Genomic DNA, 14,787 nt, shown 5'->3' on the forward strand with positions numbered 1-14,787 from the left:
TTATTGAGGTAGAAATAACAAACATTAATTTGGTTAAATGGTAACAATGTATAAAAGAGAACAAAGTTTCAAACCAAAGGACAATATCAGGTACATGATACATGGTTTTGTTTCCACAGTATCTTTTCGCGTCACGTTAAATACAAAATATCCACATGCTTTTAACATTTAAGGAGCAAAGAACATGACGTGTTATGTTTTTATGCAGATTATTTATGTTTTCTCGGTTTCTCCTATGTATGCGTGTACCTATTGTTTGAAGTTGAGTTTTTGAAAAAGCTTCCAGTCTTGAAACTCGTAGTTGTATTTTGCTAGATAGTAATAAATATCCAGTTTGCCTTTGTTAACAGTAGGTTTCTTACCACTTGTTAACTGTGAACATGCATTTACTACAAAGTAGCTTTCCATTTACCAGTTTAAGAATATATCGCCTGAAGATGTGGCGGTGAAGGAAACATTGGCGTGGTTCTTCCTCGGCGCCTTAACGGGCGTCCTCCTTTGTTTCAAGACTACGTTCTTAGCTTCCAGGGTTCGCAGTCGTGAGGTGAGAAAGGTCGTCAGTTGTGCGAACGTTGGAACACCTGAAGTTGATGCGATGGATATTTCCCATTCCTTTCTTGTTTTAGGATCCAGTCTGTCGACTGTTATGAAAACGAGCCAGTCATCCCAGTATTGGACTGGTCGCTTCAAGGCTTTCAATTCCTTGACTGCATCCGTGGTGTCCTTAAGAAGCCGCTTCAGGGATGTCAACGATACCTTCTTTATCGGCTTGAGCGCCATCAAGGATTCCAATTGCGCGTCAATCAGCGCGTAATTGCCCGAACAGGTAGGCAACGTTTCTTTAGGTAAAGACCGACGCAACGAAGTTCCAGGAGACGGTTTCGTCTTACCTGAGGAAGTTTTGTCCAGCTTTTTCTCCATAAGGTCCATTAGTACTGCTTTTTGTCGTACGTAATTCTCTTGACACATACTCATGCAGTTTTGTTTAAAGTAAGGATTATTCCCGTCGGTTGCTAAGAAAACGAGGAGTTGGTCGTGCGTCTTGCAAAACGTATTCCAATTTCTTTCCAAGAGCTTCAAGCGAGCTTTAACCTCTCCTGTCGTTATCACAGCCGCACCCATGGTCTCAGTCGTTGATGAAATACGTTCGATCAGGTCGAGCTGTTTAGTAACCAACTTCTCCATTGCTTTAGAGCAAAGAATCTATACAGGTGAGCGACGAGTTCAAACCAGGTGTTTCTATCTGTGCTCTGGGTCAAGGACGACCGTTGATTTTAAGTCTCAATCCAATTAATTTCAAGGCGATTGTAATTGAGATTGTAATTAAATTTTTGAAAGGCTTCACTCACCTCGATATTTGTTATGTGTAAATCCGCCTCAAAGGACCAATGTTTGAAGTTGAATTTTTGAAAAAGCTGACGTCATAAATGAAGCTTCCAATTTTTAAGTATAACTTGTAGTTATATTTTGAGCCAAAGTTTTAGTTTTAAAGTTCGTTCTTCAGCGTCTCCAGCACCGTAGCTCTCTCTCTTTCCAGTTTTTTTAGATTTTAGCGCAATCGATTTCTAATTCTTCGTTCTCGTCATTAAGTGTCGAGCAAGTGTCAAACAGCCATTTTCTAGAGGCGAAGAGAGAGAGAAGTGGTGGGGACGACTGATAAGCGAGTGCATAGCGTGGGCCCGAATTATCGGTCGATAAATGCGATCCCTAACAAGTATGAAACAAAATCGAATACATACCCAAGTAGAAAACCAATTATTTTCATGTTTTTTTTACATCTACTTATATTTATACTACAATTGCATGTACACAGATGTAATGAAACATTTCGATCGTTACGATGTACTGACGTATACGAGAACATCGCGTTGCGTAAATACGAATTACCTTACAATTTTCTCCAGCTCGGAACGTCTCTGGATTCTTTTTTTTTCGTGTCTCACCCTTCATTCGAGAATAAACAACATAGGAAAGATGGATTATAAAAATAAGTCAGTCTCGTGTTTGTTATATTATGCAGAAGGCAGTGCACGGAGCAAGAAACGATACAGTACTTTTTCACGATTCATCGTCCCAACTGCATTCGATTCAACGTTATCTCCGGTATGTCCTCTTATTTAGAAATATTCTCTTTATCTTTACATTGCGATCGTTACGTTACCGTACTTCCTGCACAAAGTCACGTTAAAAATCTTTTTATCAGTCAACACCAATTTCGTTATTTCAAATATACTGCAAATAACGTAGTAAACCTCTGCGTTCATCGGGCAAATTAGTTGTGCTGTCTGTTCTTTCGTTGCTTGGTCTATCATTTTCATCCCGTTGGTCGCCCGTAAACGTCAACGTTTCGCTTCTTGTATCGAAATTGCTTTCCTCCGCTACCTCCTCGTTCGATGCTTCGCTCTTTTCCAAAGTTTCTGTATCGTTATTATTAGGTATGACCTCGTACCCGGACGCATCCTCGTCTTGGAAAGAGGCGTAATTGGTAGTGGACGGATCAGCAATTTCTTTCGTGCGTTTGTAACTCTGATAATTCTTTGCCGCGTGTCTCATGCGAATTAAAAAGTTTGGCAGTCCTATGGAATTATAAAGATAACGCATACGTAAAAATTTGCACGAGACGATAAACATGTGTTTCCGTTGAAATAGAATATATACCTGACATTGCGACCCACGAGGTAACCGCTGATGGAATATTTACACCTGGATCATCGAAATAAGTTAATCCAAATTCAATGCCTGGCTGGTGAAATTCTGTGTATGGCCTTATCACCATGTACGACCAATACGTTGTCACTCTGTTACGTACACAGAATTGAAATTATTCAATAGCAAAGCTGAATCTAGCCGATTTCATAATGAAATATCAAACTAGAAACAACACATATATATCGTCTGCATTGTTCTAACGATCCAACGAACGCTATAAAGTATTTTCATCATACCTGTATACACCCGGTTTCGTAGGCGCGTTAGGATGTTCGGTTACTTTATTGATGATTATGATCAACCGTTTCTCCTTATCCACCACCCACCGTCGTTGATACACGTAATCCCTGTTTGCAAACAATTTCTAAAATCACGGTATAAAATGTTAATGTATCATAGATGGGAGCATTCGTTTCGAGTATGCCAAAGAAACGACCGATTACTGCGTACAGGCCATATCGTCTCCCAATAGATCACGTCGGTACTGTCTTCGGAGGACGTTTGCGATTTCGGATCTGTATCGATTATCTGTAGTTCACGAGCGCTTGAATCCCAATTCATTCTATAATCGACGTCTATTTGGGTTTGTAAAAAATCTTCCGCGGTAACGTCGTCGAACGAACCGTACACCTTGTACGCGAACAATCCTCCAAAATTTGGCTCTTCCCTCCTCCAGATGAGCATGTCTTCTCGTTCTATATACGGTCTCCATCCTTGTGCTAAAATTAACAGAAAAATCGCTGTCAGATAAATCGTTTCGCCAGACAAATAAGGGGTAAAGTTTGACAAGTTTTTACTTACGGCCTTCGTTGGCTGTAGCGCTAAACTTATTGCCGTAGCATGTACAATATTTTATACCAGGTTGTCGGACATCAATGACGATCCTTTGATGGCATATCGCGCAAATCACCGTCGAGTCCCTTAATCTGTGAATCCCTTCGATTTCCTGCTTGTAACTGACAACAAAACCAGTTAGAGCGTGGAAACTAAGGAAAGAACGAACGATGAAAAGAGACGACGACGACAACGACGATTACAACAACGAGTAATCGCTTACCTATTTAACTCTTCTTCGCTGATTCGTTCGCGATCCCAATTGTACATCGTTACTCCGATACTACTCATTAAAAAATGTCTGGTATTTCTCAACGTACGATTTCTCCATGATTTCATAAACTCTTTGAGCGCTGCCTCGTCCCACATTCGCGTGTACAGATGAAATATTTGCATGCTTCTTCTGACACGCTGTGCCGCGATAAATTCGAACTGTCTGGCACAAGCTTCGGCTACTTGGCCACTTTGTTGTTTTAACCAAACGGCTATCCTTTTCCGGTATTCGCGAAATCTTCCATAATTTTCGTGCCGCCCAAAAGTGGAAGCTAACCTGGTTCCGTTTCGAACGTAATTTGTATTGAACTGCTTCGATAACAAACCAGATAATTGCACCACGTACATTGTTAGTCTTCTTCTAAGGTGGATACTGCATAAACAATGTGACTGTTCCCAACTGTTTCGTGGATTCTCCTAAAAATGTGAACCGCAAATTCAAGAAACCGTTTTATAGGTTAGGTTGTACTCCGTGCGATATTGAACGATTCAGAGAATGTTGTTTTCCGCGCTCATTTCGTTCGGTTCTTCAGCAAATTTCCTGCTTCATTTTCATTTCACACACGACGATTCAGTTTCCTTATCTCACAGCTATCGCATCAAAGTTAATCGAAAAATATATTCAAAACCGTATAGCCCTGATGCAGGCTCACGATATCGATACCCTGAAAAACCTTTAAATGAATGCATTCGATATATCGATTTCTCGAACGTTTCGAGGTATCGAATGATAGTCGGAGGATTCGATACATCGAACGACTCGTTCGATATTAACGAATAGCGGCAGTATTTGAAAAAAAATTTTAATTGCAACATTGCCGTCGTAGTAATTCCTTTTTAATATTACTTCGTTATAATATCACTAGTATACGATTACAATAAATAAGATTTGCTAGAAAAAGGTGTATTAATATTTTTGCAAAGAGGGAAAAGTGTTGAAGATACGCATTTCTTCTCAGTTGGAGAGAACAGCTGTCCTCGTGGACAAAGGAACAAGTAACCTTCGAGCATTCCAAATTGGTCGCGTTTGCAATGCAAGTACTTGCTGGTACAGTTTCCTCCGTACTGAAATCGACCCTCCGTTGGGCACATTTTAATCTCTGAGTGTTTCAGCTGTAAAAAAATAAAGAAAACGGCGATAATTAGAAAAGATAAGTAAAAACGCGACGACGCATATCTTTGGTCAAAGGTGCTACTTACGATTCGCGAAGAGAGCTTTTTCTCTGCGATTCCAAGATTTACGCATGAATTTCGTCGGATCGATAGATCTCTCGAGCATCGGATGTTTCTCTGGTCAAATATCGAGCCATTGGGACACAGGAATACCGTTAAATCGTACTCGAGGTTCTCGTTGACGGTGCATTGGTAAAAAGCGTTGCAATAATTTGGATGTTGCCGAAAACCGATCGGACAAATAAAAGCTACTCGATTCGTCAAGTAATCGGCAGGATTCACAGCCTTCTGTTCGGCAAATGGAAAGAGCGGATACTTGTGACTGTCTTTGCAGTTTATTTTCTTGACTGCCGCTCGGAAGTTGCAAGTTTTCAGATCATCGTCCCAAATAGTTCCATGCGGACAGAAAAATTCGTACTTCATAAATTTGACCCCGAAGTGAACACATCGATAGAACCTTGAACAGTTTTCGGAATCGCCGTAGAAAGCTTCGACAAAGCACTCCGACTGCTCAGAGTCGACTTTAGTAATTGCGATCTCTTTAGGTGTCATACAAATTGGGACGGTTTTAACTTCCATCGCTTTAGTTTTCATAGAATCTGAGGTGGTTCTCGTAATTTCGATCGAATCAGATTCCTCAGAATCTGGGATAGTTATAATTTTGATCGATTCTTGATCCGCAGAATCTTCGGCGGTGTCCGTAATTACGATGATGTCAGGTTCCTCAAAACTTGGGAAAGTTGCATTTTCGATCAATTCATGATGCGCAGAATTTTTGGCGGAGTCCGTAATTAAGATGATGTCAGGTTGCTCAGAACCTGGGATAGTTATAATTTTTATTGATTCTTGATCCGTAGAATCTTTGGCGGGTTTCGTAATTTCAGAAGCTTTAGGTGACGTGGAACTTGGGATGGTTGTACCTTCGATCGTTTCAGTTCTTCTGGAATCTGAGGTGGTTCTCGTAATTTCGATCGAATCAGATTCCTCAGAATCTGGGATAGTTATAATTTTGATCGAGTCTTGATCCGTAGAATCTTCGGTGGAGTCCGTAATTACGATGATGTCAGGTTCCTCAGAATCTGGGATAGTTGAAATTGCGATCTTTTCTTGTTCCGTAGAATCTTTGGCGGTTTTCGTAATTTTAGAAGCTTTAGGTGACGTAGAACTTGGGATGGTTGTACCTTCGATCGTTTCAGTTCTTCTGGAATCTGAGGTGGTTCTCGTAATTTCGATCGAATCAGATTCCTCAGAATCTGGGATAGTTATAATTTTGATCGATCCTTGATCCGTAGAATCTTCGGCGGAGTCCGTAATTACGATGATGTCAGATTCCTCAGAATCTGGGATAGTTGTAATTGCGATCTTTTCTTGTTCCGTAGAATCTTTGGCGGTTTTCGTAATTTTAGAAGCTTTAGGTGACGTAGAACTTGGGATGGTTGTACCTTCGATCGTTTCAGTTCTTCTGGAATCTGAGGTGGTTCTCGTAATTTCGATCGAATCAGATTCCTCAGAATCTGGGATAGTTATAATTTTGATCGATCCTTGATCCGTAGAATCTTCGGCGGAGTCCGTAATTACGATGATGTCAGATTCCTCAGAATCTGGGATAGTTGAAATTGCGATCTTTTCTTGTTCCGTAGAATCTTTGGCGGTTTTCGTAATTTTAGAAGCTTTAGGTGACGTAGAACTTGGGATGGTTGTACCTTCGATCGTTTCAGTTCTTATGGAATCTGAGGTGGTTCCCGTAATTTCGATCGAATCAGATTCCTCAGAATCTGGGATAGTTATAATTTTGATCGAGTCTTGATCCGTAGAATCTTCGGTGGAGTCCGTAATTACGATGATGTCAGGTTCCTCAGAATCTGGGATAGTTGTAATTGCGATCTTTTCTTGTTCCGTAGAATCTTTTGCGGTTTTAATAATTTCAGAAGCTTTAGGTGACGTAGAACTTGGGATGGTTGTACCTTCGATCGTTTCAGTTCTTATGGAATCTGAGGTGGTTCTCGTAATTTCGATCGAATCCGATTCCTCAGAATCTGGGATAGTTATAATTTTGATCGATCCTTGATCCGTAGAATCTTCGGCGGAGTCCGTAATTACGATGATGTCAGATTCCTCAGAATCTGGGATAGTTGTAATTGCGATCTTTTCTTGTTCCGTAGAATCTTTGGCGGTTTTCGTAATTTTAGAAGCTTTAGGTGACGTAGAACTTGGGATGGTTGTACCTTCGATCGTTTCAGTTCTTATGGAATCTGAGGTGGTTCTCGTAATTTCGATCGAATCAGATTCCTCAGAATCTGGGATAGTTATAATTTTGATCGATCCTTGATCCGTAGAATCTTCGGCGGAGTCCGTAATTACGATGATGTCAGGTTCCTCAGAATCTGGGATAGTTGTAATTGCGATCTTTTCTTGTTCCGTAGAATCTTTTGCGGTTTTAGTGATTTCAGAAGCTTTAGGTGACGTAGAACTTGGGATGGTTGTACCTTCGATCATTACAGTTCTTATGGAATCTGAGGTGGTTCTCGTAATTTCGGTCGAATCAGATTCCTCAGAATCTGGGATAGTTATAATTTTGCTCGATTCTTGATCCGTAGAATCTTCGGCGGAGTCTGTAATTACAATGATGTCAGGTTCCTCAGAATCTGGAATAGTTGTAATTGCGATCTTTTCTCGTTCCGTAGAATCTTTGGCGGTTTTCGTAATTTCGGTCGTTGCAGGTCCCTTAGAACTTGGACCGATACTTGTAATTTTGTTCGCTTCTGGTTTTGTTAAATTTTGGACGGAGTCTTGGACGGTTGTTGCAGTTGCAGTCGCATTAAGTTTCATTAGTTTTTCAACGCTCTTCGCAGTTTTATTGGCTTCAGATTCCGCAGGACCTTTGATGATCCGCGTCATTGCGTCGTATTTCGTCCCTTTGTCGAAATGGAGTTTATGTTTGTGGGTGTAGTGTGGCTTCGCAGTTTTATTGGCTTCAGATTCCGCAGGACCTTTGATGATCTTCGTCATTGCGTCGTAATTCGTCCCTTTGTCCAAATATTTATTTTTGTTGGTGTAGTGCATCTTGCCCGTAATGTTAATAGAAGTAATGTTGTTAGCATCGATTTTGGCCAATCCTTCCGCGAAGTCCGACGTATTCGTGGTTGTTTTGGCTAGGTGTTTATCGTAGGTGGTGTCGATAATGAACGGATGGTCGGTAAGCAGTGATACATCGGTATCCTCAATCGACTCTAGTCGAATATGCTGGTGGGACCTATCGTCTGGAAAACACACAAGTAGCTGTTTCGTCGCGATCGACAGCTAGAAACAACGAAGCTTGAGCTTCGAAAGTACGATTTACCTTGATCCATCTCGATCTGTGCAATGCATTTTGCTCTCTCTTCTTCGCTAGGTATAACGCAGCTTTGATCCCTATCAGAGTACACGAGATCGTCGTTGCACTCATAAATGTATCGAACTAGATGGCCAGGCAGGTAGATGACACACTGGTAATAGTACTTGCAGTTCCAAACGTTCGGGAAATACCCCGCGTTTTGGCACAAGAACTGATCCACTTCTGAGTATTGCCAAAACGGCACCGAGGTCGAGTTCGGCAGTTTTTTCGGAAGCGCTTGTAAAGCTAGAAAGAAATGTTACCAGTTGTTCGTGGAGATCGCGTTTGGATGGACTCTGGAACGAGTCAACCGTCTTACCATTACCGACCACATGCTTCAGATGTCCTAGGCGAGGATCGGCGTAAGCGAACACCGTGAAAACGCTTAAGGTACAGAGAATCAAGTGCATCTTCACGGGTGAGATACCTACTTTGAAAAATTGTAGAACCGCGAACGTTGGTTGGCGTCGTGTATAACTCGAATTCGCAGGAACGCTTCGAGTTTCGAGATACATATAGTCTTGGTGCGGTCGTTAAAACGGGTACAATGGAAATTAATTGAAAATTAGACGATATACGTAGACGCAGAATTGGCCGAGTGATTACGATCGAGGCGCGGACAAGGGGAGAAGGAGAGCGTGCGTGGACGTGAAAGAAAATGATATTTCTCTTTTACTACTCATTGTTTGTATTATCGTTCGTGTCGTAAATTGTGTACAAGGTACGTTGAAACGGGCTCGAGAAGGTTATGAAGAAACGAGCGTCACTCGTTGAATTGTAGCCGGAAAAACACGTGGCTCCGTGGAACGTTATTTATTATACTTGAATCACGATCCAGCGAAACTCACAGAGAAGACTAAGTAACGATCGTTGGTAATTTGTTCGAACGAGTCTCTCGAGTACAGTCCAATGTCTAAGATGTCTAAATCCGCTAAGTCCGATCGATCCTCTCGGATTCATTCGTATAGCTTTCGACAATCCATCATTTTCCTCGCTTCCGTCTGCAACCGGTAAATGCACCAAACGCTCTCGGTCAGTACCCGTCAGTACTTTTCCTCCTTTCTCCGAATAAAGAGTGAAAAAACCAACTATCTTACCTGTATAATATTATAGACGATTAGCAGCTGTTCCAACGAGGGTTTAGCCTGGAAAATGCACTCGCCGTTAGCCCGCTCGAAGCCACTAACCCTCTGGCTTCTCTTTCCCCAGCCGGTAGAAAAGTTTAGCTGAGCATCCGCGCCAAGCTCGAAACTCAAGCATAACAAGAATACTATCGCGAGGAAACTCAATTGAATCTTTCGATACCTACGAGGAAAAAAAAAGAAGGAATTTAAACAACTCGTTTGCGTTTTCACGGGCTCGAGAAGCAGACGCGGGAACACTTACATGTCCGCGAGTTTCTAACGATACGATTCGGGAAACAAACTTTACTTGCGACTTTCCTTTTCGCGAGGATACAATTAAAACTCGGATCGTCGGATCTTCGTACGCAGGGTGGACGCGTTTGCGAACAACCAGCGACATCGAGGGCAGTTTTATAGTTTTACCACCCCTTCTCAAGACTCCTGCCGGCGCTCGAGATCGACGCCGTGACGCGCCGGTATCTACCAACAGCCCTCGATCTTTGCGAAATACTCGGTTCTGGTTCGAACCGTCGCGTCCCGTCGAATCGACGATTATCGTCAACATACTTTTGCCTTTTCAATGATTACGATAAACGTAAACGATCCAAGTATTAGCGAGACATAAGTCATTGGCTATTTAAAAATTTCGTGTCACAGGCTCGTTCGTCCTGACGGGAATTCTCGAGGACGAACGTCGCGGCTACGTTTCTGGCTTCGAGTATTTCGAAACGGAAATATCGAAGGGTTTCTTTCTCGTTGAACGATAGCGCGAAGCCCGTGACGAATTCGGTTAATTAAAAGCGTTTCTAGTTTAGCCGTGGTAAATGTCACAGGGGTAAATAATTCATTTTCTTTGTTCGTTTTATTCGTAGTTTACTCTTTATTGCTACTGTAGGCGTTTAGTGGAGGGGAGAGAGTATCGTCTCCACGGACGCCTTGAGTTCGGGCCGGGGAGCGCTAGATGGCGGCGCGATTGAACGGAGCCTTTCACAAGTGCTCGCCCGGTATGCCGTTCGGATATACAGGGTGTCCCAGAACTGGGATAGGACCCGTGTAGGGATGATTGCTGAGGCCATTCTAAACAACTTTTTCCTTTGCCAAAATGTTGGTTAAGGCTTCGTTTCCGAGTTATTAATGAAAAACACTGGCCAATCAGAGCGCGCCTTCAGTGCGGGCCGAACTGCAAGAGTGTTGGGTATGCTCTGGGTTCACACCGTGGTCGTGATAAAGTGCATCGGCACCCCGTCGGTGTAATAAAGGGCAGGGCGGTATCAGCTAACGTTTAAATTGAATAAATGTGCCTTTGTGCAATCAGAGATCACTTATTTAGGGTACCGCATTAGTTTTGAGGGAATTCGACCTAGCAACGAGAATATTGAAGCCGTCCTCAGGTACCCGATTCCGCGTAACTCCAAGGATGTTTTACGCTTTGTGTCTCTGGCCAGCTATTTTCGACGATTTATACTTGGATTTTCCATCGTTGCCAAACCATTATACGATCTGGTTAGGAAAGAGGTTTTTGTATTTGGGGAAAAAGAAAACGAGGCGTTTGAAATGCTGAAAAGGCATTTAGCAAACAAACCGATTCTTTCCATTTATTCCCCCACAACCGAAACCGAATTACATTGCGATGCGAGCGCGTCGGGATTCGGTGCGATTTTACTACAAAGACAAGTAGATAGATGTCCGAGGCCTATTGCCTATTATAGTCAACGAACGACACCGACAGAGGCCAAATATCAGAGTTTTGAGTTGGAATGTCTTGCAGTTGTTAAGCGATTAAACGTTTTAGAATTTATCTTGAGGGTATACATTTCAGAATATTGACCGATTATGATAGCTTTCGTTTGACACTGAGCAAACAAAATATTAATCCGCAAATATCTCGTTGGGCCTTATATTTGCAAGATTTTGATTATGAAATTCAACACAGACCGGGGAAAAGAATGAATCTCGTCGATGCACTCATTGTCAGCCGTTGCTATAGTATTTTAGTTGTTGAGGGAAGTATTTTTGAGCAGACGCTCTCAATATGTCAAGATAGGGATTCCGAAATTAAGAAAATCCGAGACATATTTGTGATTTGTTGTTGATTTGAGATTTAGATGAATTTGGTGACTCGTTCCTCGTATTTATTTGTATGTGTGACCGAGGACGGTTACAATTGTCAGGTATGGCCGAGCTGTAGGCGTTTAGTGGAGAGGAGAGAGTTTCCTCTTCCCGGACGCCTCGAGTTCGGGCCGGGGAGCGCTAGATGGCGGCGAGATTGAACGGAGCCTCTCGCAAGCGCTCGCCCGGCATGCCGTTCTGATGTACAAGTTGTTCGACAACAGGTGGGCAAAATTTTAAGGGGTGATTCTAGGGATCAAAATAAAACAAAAATCAAGAATAACAAAATAGCGTTTGCGGTTTTATTTTCCAGTAATTAACGTTTAAAAATTCGAATAAAATGCGCCTGAAACCTGCAACCCGCCCAGCACTGACGACTGAACGTCAGGTCGGCAGGGGTTAGTACAATCATAACCAAGAATCGTTGATTAGTAGAAACTCTCCTCGTGTTATTATGTTTCTCGGTACTGCAGCATTCGGCTTCGATTCTTGGTTATGACTGTACCGACCCCTGCTAACCTGACGTTCAGTCGTCGGTGCTGGGCGGATTGCAGGTTTCAGGCGCCTTTTACTCGAATTTTTAAACGTTAATTACTGGAAAACAAAGCCGCAAATGCTATTTCGTTATTCTTGATTTTCGTCTTATTTTGATCCCTAAAATCACCCCTTAAAATTTTGCCCACCTGTTGTCGAACACCCTGTATATAAGTTCCGAATAGCGGTACGATAGGTGTCTGGGGCAGGGATCGTCTGTTGTCAGCCCCACTGACGAGTCTGACAGACAATCCCGAGACGAGAAATGCCTTTTTCTCTCCTACACTCCAAAAAAGGGAAATGAAATTACACGTATCTTTGACGACAATAGATGGATCGCGGGTAAAGAACCAAAGGTGTGCACATATGCTTTGCGATCGACTATCACATGTTGAATAGGTTGCGCGAAAACATTCATTTCGCGTACCCATGGGTAATGTACAAGAAGCCAGTGTACGAATACACATCGCTGTCTAAAGTTCCTTCGTGCTATTCTTTTCTTTTTTTTTTTTTTCGTAATCAATCGTATTCCTCCTTTTTTCCTTTATTTATTTATTTACTCATCCCTTTCTCGTTTGTTCGAGAAAATACGTTGATAAAGTCTTCTTATCTAATACGTAAAGGGCAGTGTTCGAATAAAAGTGTGGGCGAACGACTCTGTTCGTAGCGTATCCTTCGACGCGATTTCATCGAGATCGTGTGGGCGCGTTTCTTCCTTTTTGTACTGCGGCGTGTTCTATCGTTAAGAGAAAGAGAGACGGTCAGTTGGGACAATCGACTCGAGCAAGAATATATCCGATACTGTTCACGTGATTCTTTGTTGTTCGATGGCAAACGTCCAAGTGACCGGGTGTTGAGTTTTTCGTTTCAGAATCGATGGATACCGATACGCACGATTCATTCACTTACGAATCCTCTGAGATCACACCACGCTTCGCTTAAGCTGCACTCTTATTTCGTATAAATTACACCTTGGCTCTCCCGTGACGCACCGATGTCGAACGGACCGCGTCCGGTGTGTCGAATTTCGAAACCGCCGACGTGGCCCAATCTCGTCAACGATGCGTTCAATGTATCCTTATTATACACATACATATCGTCGTTGATTTATCGTACAAAAAGCTTACAAATTATTATCACATATATACGTGTACGTACGTGCGTGCACGCGTACATAGGCTGAGTTCGAAGACGCTACGACGGCTGCCTTTTGTGTACATCGATCGCAAACTTAACGCGAACATAACGCTGATCAACATCGGATGCACGATATGGCACTCGATCTCTTCTCGTCGATATTTTTTCCCTCGATCGCAACGGGAAATTTTTGCGTTTGGGAATCTGTTACGTGCGGAAACGAGAACGGTATCTCAATTCCTTCCTCTTCTTACTCCTCTCACCTAATCACGCACCCACATACATACGCAGACACACACCTGTGTACGGTATATATTTAGTATTTAATATTTATATCTATATTATTTTATGCACGTGTTCGCGTATGTAGTTTCGCACACCCTCTACACGATTTCTCACTCACGTATATCCAATTAATAAAATACTATCTATAAGTTAAATAGTGGAGCGATGTGCCGCATCTCTTATCTACACATTTATCCGTACATGTAGCGAATCGCGCCCGCATGTACGTATACTTGTATATACTTGTATACCATCTATAATGTACGTATAAAAAAATAGCCCACAGACTTTTATAATAATTCGAATGATTGCCACAACTTACAAACGCTCTTGCTTCGATCTCTGCGAAAATTTCTGCGTCAGAAATTTCGTAGTTTCGTGCTTGAAATGAATGGTGATTTACTAGACGACCGAGTCGAATCGCTTAAACGCGAATCAGTTTACTCGGCCGACGCGTTTTCGATCAATGTCAATGATAATGCGTAGCTTCTATGTTTATTCGATAATCTCGCAAAAAAGAATAACAAAATAAAAGTTGATTAGTCTATTGTTCGTTTCTTTTCTTTTCTATTTTTCCTCGTTTCGACATGAACGCCAAAAAAATGAAAAAAAGAAGGAAAAAAAAATATCGCCCTCTCGGGGAATCGTCCACGAAAGAACCACGTTTTCCTGCGCGCCGTAACAGATAAAAAAAAAAAAAAATAAAATAAAATAAAAAATGAAAAAGGAAAAGAAAAGAAAACAGGAGAGAAATACACGACGTTCCCGTTAAGCTCTGTCGAAATAAAAAATAACAATATTAACTTATGTCGCGTATCGGCACGCGCTTCACACGCTACGCCGATAGTTACACAAAACTCTTTTGCTTCTTGTTGTCTTCTTTCTTTCTAGGTGCAGAAGCCAGGACAAGAAACAACAAAACGTACTCTCGGATTCGGTTTTAAGTACACGAGGCTGCGAAGCGCCGTTTCGTCGTTGCTTCGTCAAAGAGAGTGAATGGCGATGATAGGTATCGCGCGCAAGGTAAACGCATTGCCACGAATGCAAACGCGAACGATTCGAATCGAACACTAGAAGAGGCCCTGGAAAGTTCAACACCAACTCTCGCTCTCCCGTTCTCCTACACCGTCGCTCTCCTCGTCGCTAGGCTCTTCCCCGTACATGTCGGCCAACTTTCGGAATCTCGGACCAAAGTGAGACAAATAGTTGAACTTGAGATCTCCATCGTCGGTACCT

The 14,787-nt window shown here is 42.2% G+C and overlaps 3 protein-coding genes across 6 annotated transcripts in view; all 3 read right to left on the bottom strand.

Annotated features, from left to right (window-relative positions):
- Window positions 1-2,029: 2,029 nt before the first annotated feature.
- On the bottom strand, window positions 2,030-4,487 carry LOC117603874 (stAR-related lipid transfer protein 7, mitochondrial). 4 transcript variants are annotated; one of them, XM_034323415.2, is made up of 7 exons: window positions 3,767-4,486; window positions 3,511-3,695; window positions 3,160-3,428; window positions 2,946-3,073; window positions 2,659-2,798; window positions 2,253-2,576; window positions 2,030-2,169 (listed from the first exon to the last, which is right to left on the bottom strand). In XM_034323415.2, exons 1-7 carry the CDS (start codon window positions 4,162-4,164, stop codon window positions 2,153-2,155), a joined length of 1,461 nt encoding a protein of 486 aa, XP_034179306.1. In that variant the 5' UTR covers window positions 4,165-4,486; the 3' UTR covers window positions 2,030-2,152. The 4 variants fall into 4 exon arrangements, with proteins under 4 accessions (XP_034179306.1, XP_034179309.1, XP_034179307.1 ...); XM_034323418.2 differs by lacking the exon at window positions 2,030-2,169 and having other exon boundaries at window positions 2,223-2,576; window positions 3,767-4,093; window positions 4,163-4,486; XM_034323416.2 differs by lacking the exon at window positions 2,030-2,169 and having other exon boundaries at window positions 2,223-2,576; window positions 3,511-3,665; window positions 3,767-4,487.
- A 120-nt stretch (window positions 4,488-4,607) lies between these two features.
- LOC117603864 (uncharacterized) lies at window positions 4,608-8,858 on the bottom strand. The gene is made up of 4 exons (XM_034323396.2): window positions 8,682-8,858; window positions 8,330-8,608; window positions 5,017-8,249; window positions 4,608-4,929 (listed from the first exon to the last, which is right to left on the bottom strand). The coding sequence occupies exons 1-4, from the start codon at window positions 8,770-8,772 to the stop codon at window positions 4,690-4,692; spliced, it is 3,843 nt and encodes a 1,280-aa protein (XP_034179287.2). The 5' UTR covers window positions 8,773-8,858; the 3' UTR covers window positions 4,608-4,689.
- A 3,374-nt stretch (window positions 8,859-12,232) lies between these two features.
- The window catches only part of shg (DE-cadherin), a 35,362-nt gene continuing 32,807 nt past the window's right edge, over window positions 12,233-14,787 (bottom strand). Inside the window, exon 15 of the mRNA XM_034324004.2 lies at window positions 12,233-14,785. Within this exon, the coding sequence (XP_034179895.1) occupies window positions 14,643-14,785 (143 nt within the window). The 3' untranslated portion in view covers window positions 12,233-14,642. The remainder of the gene's footprint in view (window positions 14,786-14,787) is intronic.

Source organism: Osmia lignaria, chromosome 11 (assembly GCF_051020975.1).
Source record: "Osmia lignaria lignaria isolate PbOS001 chromosome 11, iyOsmLign1, whole genome shotgun sequence".
NCBI lineage: Eukaryota > Metazoa > Arthropoda > Insecta > Hymenoptera > Megachilidae > Osmia > Osmia lignaria.